This window comes from Crassostrea angulata, chromosome 6 (genome assembly GCF_025612915.1).
Source record: "Crassostrea angulata isolate pt1a10 chromosome 6, ASM2561291v2, whole genome shotgun sequence".
NCBI classification, from domain to species: domain Eukaryota; kingdom Metazoa; phylum Mollusca; class Bivalvia; order Ostreida; family Ostreidae; genus Magallana; species Magallana angulata.
In genome coordinates, this window is record NC_069116.1 from 42,205,868 (window position 1) to 42,221,867 (window position 16,000).

General features: G+C 33.7%; 2 protein-coding genes across 2 annotated transcripts; both read left to right on the forward strand.

The window, feature by feature from the left end:
- Positions 1–149: 149 nt before the first annotated feature.
- LOC128190616 (60S ribosomal protein L14-like) lies at positions 150–6,138 on the forward strand. The gene is made up of 5 exons (XM_052862734.1): positions 150–213; positions 2,276–2,371; positions 2,882–3,076; positions 5,726–5,779; positions 6,009–6,138. Exons 1-5 carry the CDS (start codon positions 199–201, stop codon positions 6,102–6,104), a joined length of 456 nt encoding a protein of 151 aa, XP_052718694.1. The 5' UTR covers positions 150–198; the 3' UTR covers positions 6,105–6,138.
- Positions 6,139–9,229: 3,091 nt separating this feature from the next.
- LOC128186557 (uncharacterized protein C5orf49-like) lies at positions 9,230–12,359 on the forward strand. The gene is made up of 4 exons (XM_052856374.1): positions 9,230–9,373; positions 9,519–9,659; positions 10,006–10,122; positions 11,890–12,359. The coding sequence occupies exons 1-4, from the start codon at positions 9,278–9,280 to the stop codon at positions 12,061–12,063; spliced, it is 528 nt and encodes a 175-aa protein (XP_052712334.1). The 5' UTR covers positions 9,230–9,277; the 3' UTR covers positions 12,064–12,359.
- The last annotated feature ends 3,641 nt before the right edge of the window (positions 12,360–16,000 follow it).

Consider the following 16,000-nt stretch of genomic DNA (forward strand, 5'->3'; position numbering starts at 1 on the left):
TCGATGGGATGTCATATTATGTTTGTAGTTTATCTTATAAGTCTTAAAAAATAACACAAACTTACAAAAAACAAACAATCATGTCGATATTTAATTTTTATCATTTCAAGGTACATTCCGAATTATGGTACGATCTGTCAATTTTTTCCCACAATTCAACAGCGCTTCCTCACATGTGCCTCTTTTTCGGGATCCAACATGGTTCTCAGTCAGGTGAAGATGTGGAGCCCAATTTTATTGAATTTAACTGTGTTATACACAATTTTCACACTTAAAAATAAATGAAAGATTAACATATGAAGTAGCTTATTTGGGTAGAATAGTTTTATCCCAAATGATAACAAATTAAATAACAAAATTTATATCAAAATTGAGTGTGACTAAAATGGGTAGCGAAACCCGGGCCGGGCCGGGATTTTCGAAACTGATAACCGGGTTTTTGTTGATTTCTAAAAAAATACTTATTTGTTTTGCACGAAATATGCAGGAATACTTTATTACAACTTGTTTTGTCTTCGCTGAAATTTTTATCTTCACAGAATGAGTTTTTCAATATTTATCACACATTTTCATTTTTCAGGTGGCTAAAATGGGTAGCGAGCCCGGGTTACACATTTTGGCGATATTAAGCGAATTACATTGTTGAATTTGGAAACTTGTGTATTTAATCATTACTATTTAAGTTAAAATACTCTGCTAATTCAACAATTCCGTCAAAAAATGCCATTTAATAGAATTATAACCAAATATTATAAACCCGGGACGGAACAAAACCGGACACGTTTACCCGGGACAAACCTTTTATTTCCGAAAAAGCGACGAGAGGATGTTAGCTACATATATCACTCATGCATGTGATATATTGCCCAGCTCAAACCACGCGTAAGTATCCACAATTGAATCTTCTCTCCCCATTTGAAATACAAAATATAAAGCACCCAAACGGCAAATCACGATGAAAAACCTTTCTAATTGTGTAAAACACAACGCCCTACCAGGGCCCAGACTCGGTTTGTTTCTTAATGATTTAACCTGTTTTACTGAAAATCAAACTAACTACATTTTGTATTTATTTTAAAAGTTTTTTTTTCTGGTAATTAAATTTGCAGCACAGTAAATGTTAATTTTCTGAATAGATATTCTTTTCCTAATTAAACTCATTTTTCATTTGCAAAATCTTCATTTCTTGGATCAATCAGTTAAACCTCTTTGGGATGTCTGAAATCGTTGAACTGTTTTTTTTGGTGTTTTTTTTTCTAAAAGCTTTGTTATATCAATAAACGTATTTCAATTTTTTTTTTAATGTGACATTACTTTTGGTCTTAGAATAATGCGTATGCACGTGCCTGTACCTTACGGCAGGCTACGCCACTGCCCGGCTTAGAGTTAACACATGCATAGGGTGAAGAATTCAAATAACATATACCCAGTTATATATAGTAGTCTTCACCGATATCCACCATTATCTCATCCCAAGAGCCTCCGAATGATCCAAAACACAGATATGAAAGGAGACGTGTGGTGTTGTAAATAAATAAAGGCATGTACTTAGTTGTCACGGCTAGGTATCCGAAATAATTATTTCGGAAATAAAAGGTTTGTCCCGGGTAAACGTGTCCGGTTTTGTTCCGTCCCGGGTTTATAATATTTGGTTATAATTTTATCAAATGACATTTTTTGACGGAATTGTTGAATTATCTAAGAATTTAGACTTAAATAGCAATGATTAAATACACAATTTCCAAATTCAACAATGTAATTCGCTTAATATCGCCAAAATGTGTAACCCGGGTTTGCTACCCATTTTAGTCACCTGAAAATTGAAAATGTGTTATAAATATTGAAAAACTCGTTCTGTGATATGAAAAATTTCAGCGAAGACAAAACAAGTTGTAATAAAGTATTCCTGCAAATTTCGTGCTGAAAAAGTAAGTATCTTTTAAGAAATCAACAAAAACCCGGTTATCAGTTTCGAAAATCCCGGCCCGGCCCGGGTTTCGCTACCCATTTTAGTCACACTCATCAAAATTACATACACTATACTCGGTGCGATTGAGAAATGAAAACATTTGAATATTTTGAAGTTTTGCAGTACATCATAATGTTCATGATTATATGGAAAACTTAACTCTAATGATCGTAATATGTACATGAAAATGCGAAGTAAGAAAATGGGGCACGGCTACAAAGTCTACCATGGTATTACTTGTTAATATAAAAGTTTCTGTTTTTACCCAAAATAGACATTAATAACTTAATATTTTTTATTTTGCAGTTCCGCTTTGTGGAAGTTGGTCGTGTGGCCTATATTTCCTATGGGCCCGATGCAGGAAAGCTCGCCGTTATTGTTGATGTTATAGACCAGAACAGGGTATGTTCACTGTCCATGGTTAATGCTGAACATGACTCATAACAGGTCCTTGTCCACCATTTATCTCTTTCCTTGACATTAAGATCCCTCTTACCCTGATACCCTCATTTATAAGCTGCTGACTTCATAATAGTTTTAAAGTATATTGCTGTTCAGGCCATGCACACCTCTGTGGAATTGCACCACAGAGTCAAAATCAAAGAGTTTATATACTTATGTGCAGGTATGGGAGATAAGAATGACTCCTGTCTATTTATGAGTCACTGTCTTGTACAGCTTTAGAAAATCCAGTTTTAAGTTCACTAACCTCAATAACCTGCAAATTAGTTAATGAAACATTGTTGAGGGAAAAACTCCAAAGTTTTCAGGATTTGATGGTTATGTTAAAGGATGAACTTGGTATTAATAAATGTTTATTGTACATTTTGTAGAAAAATCCATAATTGTAATGAAGAATGTATTTCTGATTATGATCTGAAAAGATAATGTATGTTGATATTCTTTGTGTAGGCTCTCGTAGATGGACCCTGCTCTGGTGTATCCAGAAAACAAATGAACTTCAAGGCTCTTGAGCTGACATCAATTGTGATGAAAATTCCACGAGGTCTGCGTCCAGGAAACCTGCGTAAGGCTTGGGAAAAGCAGGAAGTACAGAAGAAGTGGGATAGCACAACATGGGCACAGAAAATTGCAAATAAGAAGAAGGTTGGTTATACTTTCGTACTTCATTTTGATATTCATATGTACAGGTATAATGGTTTTACCTGTAAGTATCATTGCAGAGAGCATAAAATGAGAATTTTTTCTTCTGATAAACATGTAAATAAATAATATTTTTAAGTGAAGAAGAAAGGGGAGATAGGGTAGTGGTATATCAGGAATGTCGCATGGATGAAGAGCCTTATGTATGATAGGAATTGCCGTCAGAGATACAATACTGCTGACAACTCCATATCAGACATGTGACAATCTACCAATATTGAATTCTCTTGATTTTGTTTTCCAGTAATGAGATGAAATGCAAAAAGAGATTTTTATATTGCCTCATCAATTACTAATTTATTTGTTTCATTGTTTTATCTTTGTTTTAATATTAGTTCTCTCAGAGAGAGAGAGAGAGAGAGAGAGAATATAAAGGGTGGCTTTAAAAAAGAATTTCATTCACCGAGTTTTACAATATTGTGGTGTAACTTACTACTAGTATATGTGAATGTAATAATGTTGATAAACATTGATAAGATGTTTAAATGGAATCAAGATATTCAGGACATTTTAATTTATATACCGTAATGTATCGTGTATAATACGCACTCGTGTATAATACGCACCCCCAAAGTTGACCAAAAAATAGCGAAAAAACAGCAGGTCCTATGTATAACACGCACCCAAAAAATGGCGAAATCAACGGCCGCAATTTCCCCCAAAACAATCGATGTTTCATGATAATTTTATAACCCATGCGTAATTTCTTTAATCTGTGATCGGAACATAGCACAATGATGAAAATCGGCGGCCGCCATTTTTCCAAATAACTATCGATAATTTTGTAACCCAAGCGCAATTACTGTAATTTCGTGATCGGAACATTGCCCAAGCGATATAAGAGTCAATGTTCTTACAATTTTACTTAAAAAGGACGGCATGATTTACATGGGCAGTATCAAATATCAGTAGACACTTCGTAAAACAGTGGAAAAGTTGAAGATCATCATACGTAGGGAAGAACGGCAACCGAGCTTAAAAGTTATAATGTTTGCAGATATAAACCAAAACAACATCAAAAGAAATGATTTAATTGATTAATTATAGTCAAACTCATTGATTGTTGTTAAATAAACATTCTGAAGAAACGTATGTATGTCGTATATCGTCATTATCAAGTCGTACAAATGATCGATGTATTTTTAGCAGTGTCTTTGTAAAGCAATAACGTTTAACTGCGTAACTGGACACGAAGTAATCAAGTTTAATAAAATCAGAATAATCGCTAATCTTCATGCACTTGAAAACACCCTGTGAAGTCCGACACAAGACAGGTGCATGCTTCTGACACAGAAATTGTTAAACAAACATTGACCACGCGCCAAGTCAACTAGAGTCAACAGGTGATTGCTTACGTAATGGCGAATACACTGGCAATATTTAAACTTGTTTGATGCAAGAAATAGTGTTGAGAGTGGATAAATATTTCAATACATGGAAATAAAACTAAGAATAAGGTATTTCTGATGCAGTAAATTTAGTATACACTCGTACAACTTGCATAACGCGCTATATCAGCAGAAAATATACACTCATACAACTTGCATAACACGCTATATCGGCAGTCAGCCAGTCACGTCTCCCGAGGTATCAAGAATCACGGCTTGAAAAAATGGGGTAAAATTTTAGTCCTATGTATAACACGCACCCCCCACTTTTGATCAAATTTTGGCTGAAAAAAAGTGCGTGTTATACACGCGACATTACGGTACATGTACATAGAGTATTAGTTTACATAAACCCAGAAACGAAACATTTATTTGACTGAAAGAATTGATAAATTAAGGAAAATGTTGTGACAATGTTAAATATTAAATATTGGTTTGATTGAAGAAAACAAAATTAGCAAACAGTTGACCTGATAGACTTATGGAACTGTGTTAAAATAATTGACTGAGAAGAGAAGATTTCAAATTTATAATTGCTGCGTGGATGAAGAACCTTTGATCATTGATAGGAATTGCCGTCAGAGACAAATCCTGCTGACAACTCACTGTCAGACATGCAGTTAATTATAAGAAATATTTAACATGGGTACTGCTTGTGTATAACTTGTATGTTAAAATTGTTTCTTTATTATTAAGCACAGATTGGTCTTGTTCTTGCAACAATTTTAAAAATATAGGCATGAGCCCACTCACTCAATTTTTGTGAGAAAAAACTGAAACAAATTAATACATGTATGATAGAAGAAATCTACAGTCATTTTACTGGATCAAGTTAGGATTTATGTGCAGTCATACAAAATAAAAAATACAGTGATAAAAAATACATTTACATAATTTGTTTAAGGGAGGGGGGCATAAACTAAATTTAAAAATATGACTTAAAAACTTAATTTTTATTCAAGAAAAGTAATCTAGTACGAACTCAAATTTGTATACATTATGTCATTGCTGCATGGATGAAGAACCTTAGATCATTGATAGGAATTGCCGTCTGAGACAAATCCTGCTGACAACTCATTGTCAGACATGCAGTTTAATAATCTTGGACAACCTCTAAGTTATCACAACTAAAGGGTATTTGACAGTCTGTGTGTAGAGATGACAGTGTTTTTTGGTTTGGCTTACCTTGTTATTTTAATTTCAGCGTGCCCAGCTCACAGACTTTGACAGATTCAAGTTGATGAAGGCTAAACAGGCGGTAAGTAGAGTCACCAGATAAGTTGGTTTTAAAAATGGCTTCTTGCATGTATTTCACAATTCTCCACATGGATGAAGAGCCTTATGTATGATAGGAATTGCCGTCAGAGATACAATACTGCTGACAACTCCATATCAGACATGTGAAGAAGATTAAAACATGCTTTGTTTACTGTGAAATATGATGATTATTGATGAATTTTTAAATATTTCTGTATTTGATTTTGCAGAGGAATCGTCTCATTAATGTTGAGTTTGGCAAACTGAGGAAAACAGTGAAAAGACCTGCCCCTAGACTAAGAAAGAAGAAGTCTGTGAAGAAATAAACTTTTGTCATCAATAAATGTGATGATGTATAAATTTGTGTTTTCTAATTTGTATTTGAGCTTGAAGGAGAAACCCATTAATTTGAAATCAAGAGTTTTATCTATATATATCGGGGCTTAATGATTTGCTCAGGAGAATATGCGACTATATCAGTTATGTTCTGAGGGACAAATAAATGAGGTACATGTAGTATAAAACAAATACTGGTATACAGATTTCGCTATATAGTAATATGCTTTCTTTGGTGGTTGATATGTGAAAAGGTAAGTTTTATTGAGTGTCCTCTCTAAAAAGCATATTGCTGTTTAAAGCAATATGAGCTGCAATTTTCATGATGAATTTTTATTTACGAAAATGTTATTTTCTACAAAAATGACAAAAAATATCATGGTTTATAAATTTCTGTTCGCCAATTTGTTGTGAAAAAGGCTGTTAAGAAGCCTTTGTTGGAGCAAAATTAAATTATTGTCGTCCTGTACAAAAATTGATTTGCTACATGTTCCTTAGAAAAGAAATCTTTCCACTGACAAAAATGATTTTTCTAACCTTATTTATCATAAAAGTTTAAGTTATATCCAGACTTATCATACTAGCAGGTTTTTGCAGCAAAATAAAATTCTAAAAAATACAGCTCATATTGCTTTAAACATTTCAAGACTCTCTTAAACCAATCGTCTAAAACGATCGAAAAATGTAACATCGATTTAAAAGATACGCAAACAATGGCCAATATGTCTGCAGACCAATATTTCATTGCTAAAACAAAATTGATTAATCTCGAAAATTGACAATGTATTTGAAAGAAATTACTTCACAAGTATAATTAAATAAGGAATCATTCTTTGAGTATTATGAGGTGATAATTTTGGTCGGGGCGTGATCAAATCCAATAAAGGGCTTTATGATAGATTTGATCACGCCCCGACCGAAATTATCACCTCATAATATTCAAAGAATGATACCTTATTACTTATATTTATATAATTTTAATCCATCGTACAATTAAATCTTTAACAATAAATAAGCAAACCCCGCTGGCGCCTCAATTTGGCGTCATTTGTATTATGGGTTATAGAGTACAAAATGATACGTAGTGTTATCACAGACAAAGACACTGGGTGATGTAAATATATGGAAATTTAACAATACCCATATTGTATTATACCAAATACCAGTAATGCCAATATACAAGTATTAAATTATATTTGAAAATGGAATAGTTGTGTTTTAAACATTCATTTATGAATTCCACATTGCAAGTCAACAGGGTCAGCATGCGCGGATCCAGAAATTTTTTCCAGGGGGGGTCCGAAGGATAATTGTGTTTGCCGGGGGGGGGGGGGGTCCGAGGCATATTTTCGCGATAATTTTACTATGTAAATTTAATAAATTTTCATTTTCCATTGGGGGGTCGGGACCCCCCCGACCCCCCTCTAGATCCGCGCATGGGGTGCTTTCATTCTGTGAGCACGACAGATAATGGTTTACAATGTAAGATGCACTGCATTTTATATAAACTCTTGACTATTCCTGTGCTGAATTGCAGATTTTAAGTATGAATGGATCTAGACTCCATCCTAGAACTACTTTGATTTGAAGGATAGGTTTTTATCAAAGTGGAGTCTTGACCTATAATGGGCAAAATTCGTGGTTTTCACATAAAACTTTTAAGCTTAATAGTAGTTTTGAATGTCAAACTATATGTTATTCACTATTCCTGTAATGTGTCAACGAAGATATCACAGTGTGATAGGCGGAGGTTCTCGGCTAAGAGGGTGTTCGAATCTAGGCGGGTGTTTTCTGTTTTATATTTATATAGTTTCTGCGCTCTTTAGTAAAACATTTTTTTTTTAATTTTCTTCGATATAGGATTATTTTTGTAAAATTTTTTTTTTTAACAAATTAATGAATTGAGTGTAAAAAGTAAGTTAAATTAACTAAATTACTGTTAATGTACATCAGTACATGTACATTAGCAAAAGAAACAGCCAATTAAGTTGTCTCCTATGGGAACTTGAGTCTGACATCATCATGATTATTTCGTGCAGTCCGTGATTTTTCTTAGGTCGCTGTAGGTTTCGACTTATCGAAAAACGGGACTATACTCTGCATGTCCCAAGATATTTTGGATTCACATTTGGCTTAATTGCTGCTTTCATATTGTATGTCTGTCGATACTATAGTATTAATGTGGATAAAAGTAATTATACTTGGAATATACTTTCTCTGTTTTAGAATTTTCAAATTTTACAATATTTGACATTTTTTTTAAGTTGTTGGAAAGGTAAAAATATTATATAAGCCCCAGAGGGATTCGAACTCATGGCTTACATATTCGTAGTAAACGCTCTGACCCATTGGAATTAACAATATTGAGTAAAGGTTGTTTTTTTTTTTGTCAAACTTGAATTTTATTTTTTATTTCAACAGAACGTGCGTTACAATAAAGAAGTGTCCCATACGACCTTAAGTCCTCTTGAGAATGAGACGTGAAGGGTCCTAGGCTCGACGCTTGAATCTATGTACATGTAGTTCCTTATATATATGTTACGCTCATCTTGATAGCACATGTATTCAATGATTTTCGTACTTATAACAAAAACAAAACAATAAACAAAAATAACACAAAGACAAACCAACAAACAAACAAAAACAAACAAAGGATATTCCAGTAGCTATCTAATTTAACGACTTCGGTCTGTGGCGGCGTCTCACCTACGACCAGTCGCATGAGCTTACGTACGTACAAGTATTCGTGAGACTGGTTGCGGGATGTCCCACATACGCATTACTAAAAGCGTAACCTACAGAAAACTACACGTCATTTGATTGCTGTTCTTCAAAACATTGGCATGGTCGAAATGATAAGAATGACTAAGATATGTTTATAGTGCTCAAATCTCGATCATTATTAAATACATTTTTTCATTCCATGGTGGGGATGTAATTGTGTCAATGTGTACCATTCTGAACGATTCTTCAAATACAAAATCAAAAGCTGAAAACCCCCCACATAAATCACAACTTTTCACTTTTATTAAGGGATCTCGAACAAGGAATAAGCAGTATTTGATTTTCCCGTTATGGTATATTTGTTAACTATGACGTCATGCTATTGTATCCACATGGTTACGTCATAGTAACTCATCTGTAGTTCGTTGATACACGATACATGATGGGGGAAGGAGAAGGCAAACAGATGTCCCTTTATGGGAAATACTATCTATCGCCGGAAGAAATGGCGGGTTTGTGGAAGAATGTTCTTCGCGTAAGTAGGAATTTCGAAATTCATGATTCCTCTAGATTTCTGACCACATTTATTATCAAACCTTTAAAAATTGGATTCATACCCCCTTTACCCATCCCCCCAAATCAAATATAATAATGCAGTTTTGCTTGAAATTTTAAAACAGAGAACGGAGAGAATTCGCCGTAATCACTTGGCCACCAACGGAGATGGTTCGAAACTTTGGCCTGGCATAAAACAGTGGTCTAGCAACGAACTGGAGGCCATGAAAGATAGTTTCTACGGCAAGCGAACCAGAACTACTGTAGTAAGTAATTGTGGAAAAAAGTGGTCAAAAGTACAGGTACTTTGTATATATACAAATACCGGTATATGATGCTGTATACATGTATGAAATTATGACGGGATTGTATAGAATGCTGAGTTAAAGTCCAATCTGCAACAAACCTATAAGGTATAATTTGAGTTTCAACTTTGGTGCAAAGTAATTGTTCACTCATCGGGTTTCTCACTGCTATTTCTTATAGTACAATGTATATAATTCATGAAACAACTGTAACTGGAAAAGATTGTCTCTCCTCGTCCAAAAACTACGTCATATACATGAACAACACTCATTTTGTACGACATTGAATTGTATGATGTATTTCAAGGCCGATAATTTCTCCACCTACAACCGCCTGTTTCATCAGCGGAATGGATACGATAGTAAGATACATCGCGATGATCGCAACCACATCCTGAAGATCGGCCGAGCGGTCCACGACGAGGTGAGTGTGATCATTATTTGTTGGACCGGTATATCACGTATTTTACGTGATTTCATACGTCATTTAAATGGACGGCCATGGGTAAAATCAACGTCCAAATCAAACAATTTTTATTGAGATTCGATTGTTGAGCGGATCCACAAAATGAAATGCCCACCAAAGTAAGAAACATTATATCAAATATGAATAGGGCTTTCATTTAAGCCTACACAATAAAATACTTTCGTTGGTGATTCGTGCGGGATATAAATGTAGCGACGTTGCAGAAAAATACATAAACCCGCGTTATGTTAGTTTTTTTTAATAATAGTGGAAGTAAGTTTATACAGTACAAAATTTATCATCTGGCATCACTGTATAAAACTCTAATCCAGTCAAAGGGACTCAGACACGATTTGAGATCAAAATTCGATTTTTAATTTTTTTTTTATGTATAAAATGGTTTACATGTGCATTTTTTATGGTTGGCCGAAATTTCAAAGTTAAAAATCAAGTTACTAGCGAGATACAGAGGTGAGAACTCATTTTTCAACGAAGCTCGAGTCTTACTTGTATCATATATTTATTTACAAATAAGTTATTGTAAAGATTACCATTTCTTTGACAAAATGACTAATGGCAAACAAGATAAACTGATTCAATGTGTTCTAAAATAATATTATCAACAAAAGAAAGCATAATCTAATGTATGAAACTTGAAGGCCTACAAATACATGTATAAGACATACTAGTACGTAAACAATAACAAGACTTGAGCTTTGTTTACAAAACAAAGAATTTCAAACTCTGTATCTTGCTTGTAACTCTTCAAATTTTGAAGAAGCATTAACAATACCCATTATTAAAAATGGAAAAATAAAATCGTGTCCAAGTCCCTTTAATCCGTCACATGCGCTACTCAGTCTGATCCCATTTTCGGACACTTTATATATAATATAAACTGTTAATCATGCAATTGATACGATTTCCGACGGTGTAAATGATTAGACTGCATTTTAGGGAGATTTATTTTTTAAATTTGTATTATTAATTAATTTTTTTTTGTTTACTTACAGTGTAAATAGTTTTTGGAAAGTGTATACTTAAAAACAATAATTATGGAAAACGCACTTCAATCTTGGCCACGCGTTTCAGATTGAATTATTTCTAGAAAACGTTGATTATACTAGATAGATATCTAAAAAAATGAAGATGGATGGATAAGGCGTGTGAAATGTTTATATATATACAGGTATATATAAGAATGGATTAAATATTGAAAAATTAAGATATTAACAAATTTGACAATTTAAAAAAATCATTCAAAACATTGTATATCTAACAAAATATCGATTTGTAATTCTTAAATATGTTTAATATTTGGAGTATGTTGATTTAAACTGGCGTATATATGCGTACCAAAACCTCCATTTAGTGTTCTTTTTTAGAACTTCATTGCCTTTTCTTTTATAGGGTGGGTCTGTGTTTCACATTTTTCTCATAGTCTACATAAGGTATAATGGAAAACTAAACTATTTCAGTCATCAAAAACATGGAGAGATGACCCACTTTACATTAGAAATATCATTTTGTATCCCAACAATTGAAACTTTATAAAAATAATACAAGTCCGTAAATTCGGAAATATTTATAATACTGAATATAGTTTGAAATTGTGCTTTTGCAAACATTTATTATAACATTATTTGAAATTGTATTTTAAGACTAAACCAAATGTGCATTTGCACTATCTTATTCCCCCATCTTCTTTCAACTTTTGTCCAACAGGAGAAGAGGCGGCTGTGGCCGGTGTTGAGTTCCTTCTCTTACGGACACCGGGTGGATAAGCTGTTGGAGCCTTTCTGTCGCACCCACGTCCGGATCGAGCACGTAGCTCAGGGCTTCTCGTATACCCGGGGCACCGGCCTCCCTCCCATCGAAAAATCACGAAGCAATATGTAGGATAATATTCAAAATATCTAACAGACTTATATTTTAAATGTAAAACATTTATCGTGTAAAATATATGTAAATGTAAATGAAATAATATTTCGCAGTTGTCGTTCTTCTCATACTCAGATTTGATTTCTCGTTGTCCATTAAAGATGAACTTGGAATCTCAGGTCTAGCCAACTTAATTCATTTATCTGATTCAAATCACGTTCAAATGGGGTCTTTAATGTGACCTCACGGTTCATTAGCGGAAGCACTACAAAGAGATTACGATAATTAATCTCGTCATTAGACGTTGCAATAACCATTTTTACATTACCAGAAATGGTTCATTCACGTATATTACTGATTAATTTTTTTTTCTCCTTTTGATGAATGAAGTTTTCAGCAAAACTATACGAACGTGTAAAAAACAGTAGATGGCTTTATTGATTAAAATCGGGTTTTTTTTGAGATAAAAGAAAAATGGTCCGTATAAACATATTCGTATAGGCCTATATAAGGGAATCGAAAATGATTTGCTTGCATTGCATGGGGTTGAATGTGATTGTTTTGGTTTTAAGCCCTTATAGTAAACTGTATTAAATTGAGTATTAAAATTTATTTAAGACGAATATTGAAGAAATGTTAACTAATACTACAGCTGCAATTGTTAGAAGCTAATACATAACGCATTTTAATATTTCATGGTCCAAATTGAAAAGAAATCGTCATTAATGGTGATTTGCTGTAGAGCCTATTATATGGCGTTCTATATAGTTCCTTTGTTTGCCAAATATGAATTTTATCCACGCCCTAAAAAGTGGATTCATTCGGTCGAACATAATTCCCAATTTTCCGATAGAGGGGCTGTATGTTCTATTTCTGCATCAAACCAATTTGTTTCAAGAAAATTGTTCTTAGCGAACATTTAGGAGATCTTTTGTATGTACACATATCCTAGTTTGAATGGCGGTTTCTTGCTTAATTCAGACCATGATTATATGCAACACAAAGAGCTTGATTAAACTCCCAAGCACTTAATGAGAGAGTCGGTCCCGACCCTTCCATCAAATCGATAGAATTCGTTAATCTCATCGCCTTCCATTTGCACTCCGGCAAAAACTAACAGTTCTAGATAGAATTTTTTGCTTTCTCTTTCATCAACGAAGTTCTCCTTTAATTAGATTGAAAGACATTTTTGTTCATTAACTAAGAAAGGACCAAATATAACTTGGACAGAGCGCCAAGAGTCGACAGCATTGGACTATTAGCATGCTTTCTCCTTATCGTCTGCAACACCAGTTCAATCCCCAGAAGTGGTCAAACGAAAAATATAATTTCACAGATGTCAATGAAGAAACATGAAATTAAGTATACATTCATCAAAAGTTAAGCATACATCAGTGATTTGCGGCCAGTGTTTAGTATCTCATAATTCTGTTAGCAGATCGGAATTTTCCAAATTATACTGGAAGAGGAAAATTCGCGAAGCAGGGACCACCAGAGTACGGGGCATTGTCCATCCCATATTTCCTGTTTATGAACCATAAATTTTCTCTTTAAAGTAGAATGCCAAATTGTCACGATATTTGTTACGGAAATACTCGACTATTACCGAAAAACAAGCACCATGTGGAATTGCACTGTTAGTATCAGTTCTCCTTTTTAAAAAAAAAGAAAAAAAGAAAAGAACGTCGCAAATCCGATTTCTGTTTCTAAAATTTCAGTCCTTTGATTTCCCCATTCAAAATTAAAGGTAAAAATGACATTTCAAATTTTTTTTGGGCAAAGTAGTTGACCATATATATTTTTCTTTTATTTCCTGACTACTTCTACCACTTGTTTAGAGCTGAAATTTCGATTATCAATTTAAGTGCACAATAGAATGCCATTATGGCTTCTGGTATTCATCACGGTGAATAATAAGTTCATAACAGACCCACCCCTCCTTAACGTTAAAATAAATAAAATATTTTGAAAAAAAAGTCCAGATATAAAACCTGACTAATTGATTGATCCTCTGTCATGGCATAAATACAATGTACGTTTACTTCAATCAGTTTCTTTTTATTACTTACTCGTTATTAAATAGTCATTCTGAGGTGCCCTTTTATTTTGAATTATATTTAACTCAGGTCCTAACTACCTTCAAGTTGAACAAGCTTTTACTTAAACTTTTATGCACTTTTAAGTTTTTTATCATCAAATTTATATACATGTACAATCAATACCTTCATCAGCTAACCCTTTCAACATTTTCCCCAATCCCAATACCCCCCCCCCCAACAATGTTTGCATATTTTCCTTTCTAGTACCTGTCATTTTGTAAATTTTGAATTTGCCAGGAACCCCACCTGGGGCCCCAGTTTAGGTTCGAGGGTCACGATTTCTTCACTATATAAGGAAGCTTTTGTGTAAATATTGGCATATCTGATGCAGTGGTTCTTTAGAAGAAGATTTTTAAAGACACATACCCTATACTCACTGTTTTGAAATTATCTCCCTTTTAAAAAGGGTTACGCCCTTTATTTTAATAATTTAGAACCCGGTCCCATAAGGATGCTTTGTACCAAGTTTGGTTAAATTTGGCCCAGTGGTTTTAAAATAGAAGTAAAAAATGTGAAACGTTTACGGACGGACGGACAACAGGTGATCGGGAAAGCTCACTTGAACCTTCGGTTCAGGTGAGCTAAAAAACCTAGCCAGGAAAATAATTCCTTTAAAGCTGGTACACTGCATAGGAACATACAATCATTTCATACTGTTGTATTTATCCAATTCATTAAAAGAAAAGGTAATGACCTTGACTTAACCTTGCTGTGAAAAAAGGTCTAATGACTCCTTATGATAAGAATTAAAGGTCCCCTACAATCAACATTTTAAAACAAGAGGCCCATAAGCCACAACACTCACCTGAACAACAGTTCTAGTATCATTCTCCAGTATCAAAAAATTAAAAATATGAAATTAAAAGGTATGAAAAAACCCTCATAATTTCATCTGTATTAATAAAGATGTGCATATCGCAAAAGTATGATGTTCATGTTAAAGCCTTGATTATAATAAAAGTATCTTTTAGTCTTACTAACACCATCACATAGAAATAATTTCTATATGGTTATGTAAACATGTCATGAACTTAGATAACATGAATACTAGCTCCTTCTTTAATCAATAGTGTTGATTTGTAAGAATTAGGACAAAAGGCTATGAAAAAATCATCAGTTTATATAACTCAATAACAGGCTGTGAAATGTAAAATCTAAACAGATGGTAATTCATTCACACCTATGAAATAATTAGACCAAGTGTACCTTCTGTAGATTTGTATATGAGTCTTTCATCTTAACAGCGATCTATACTCTGTACTGAGTTTTTGCTTCCGCCCCTTTTTCCTTGATATTTCAATAATAGTGAATACCTTTGTTCTCAAACTACGTTCACCAACTAATATGAAAAATGTCCAGATTATATGTTTTGAAACGCTCCCTCTACTGCTTCAAGTCTACGGAGATTTTGCATTGCATCAGCCATTAATAAGCCCGGATGATAACGTTAACAAATTGCGCGAGGTATCCCGAGTACTTCCGAATGGAGAAAAGATGTAAACATTTCCCATTGTAAATCTCCGTAAGAAAATTGTTTTCGTTCCTGTGAAATTTTATAATAGTTCAATGAAGATATCTTGGATATATTCCCTTTCATCGTTTTTAATTGTATTTCTTTCACAGATATGTGTATTTTTTATTAAAAATCATCAAAAATTAATGGAAGCAATAACTTGAGACTGACTATAGTAAAGAATCTACTTTAAAATCATTTGATGGGTCAATTAATGACGTTGAAAATAAGTTCTATAATGGATGAAAAAAAGAGGGGGGGGGGGCGGTATTCTGGTGAATATGAATTTGTGTGGTTTAGTGGTATTCTGGTGAATATGAATTTGTGTGGTTTAGTGGTATTC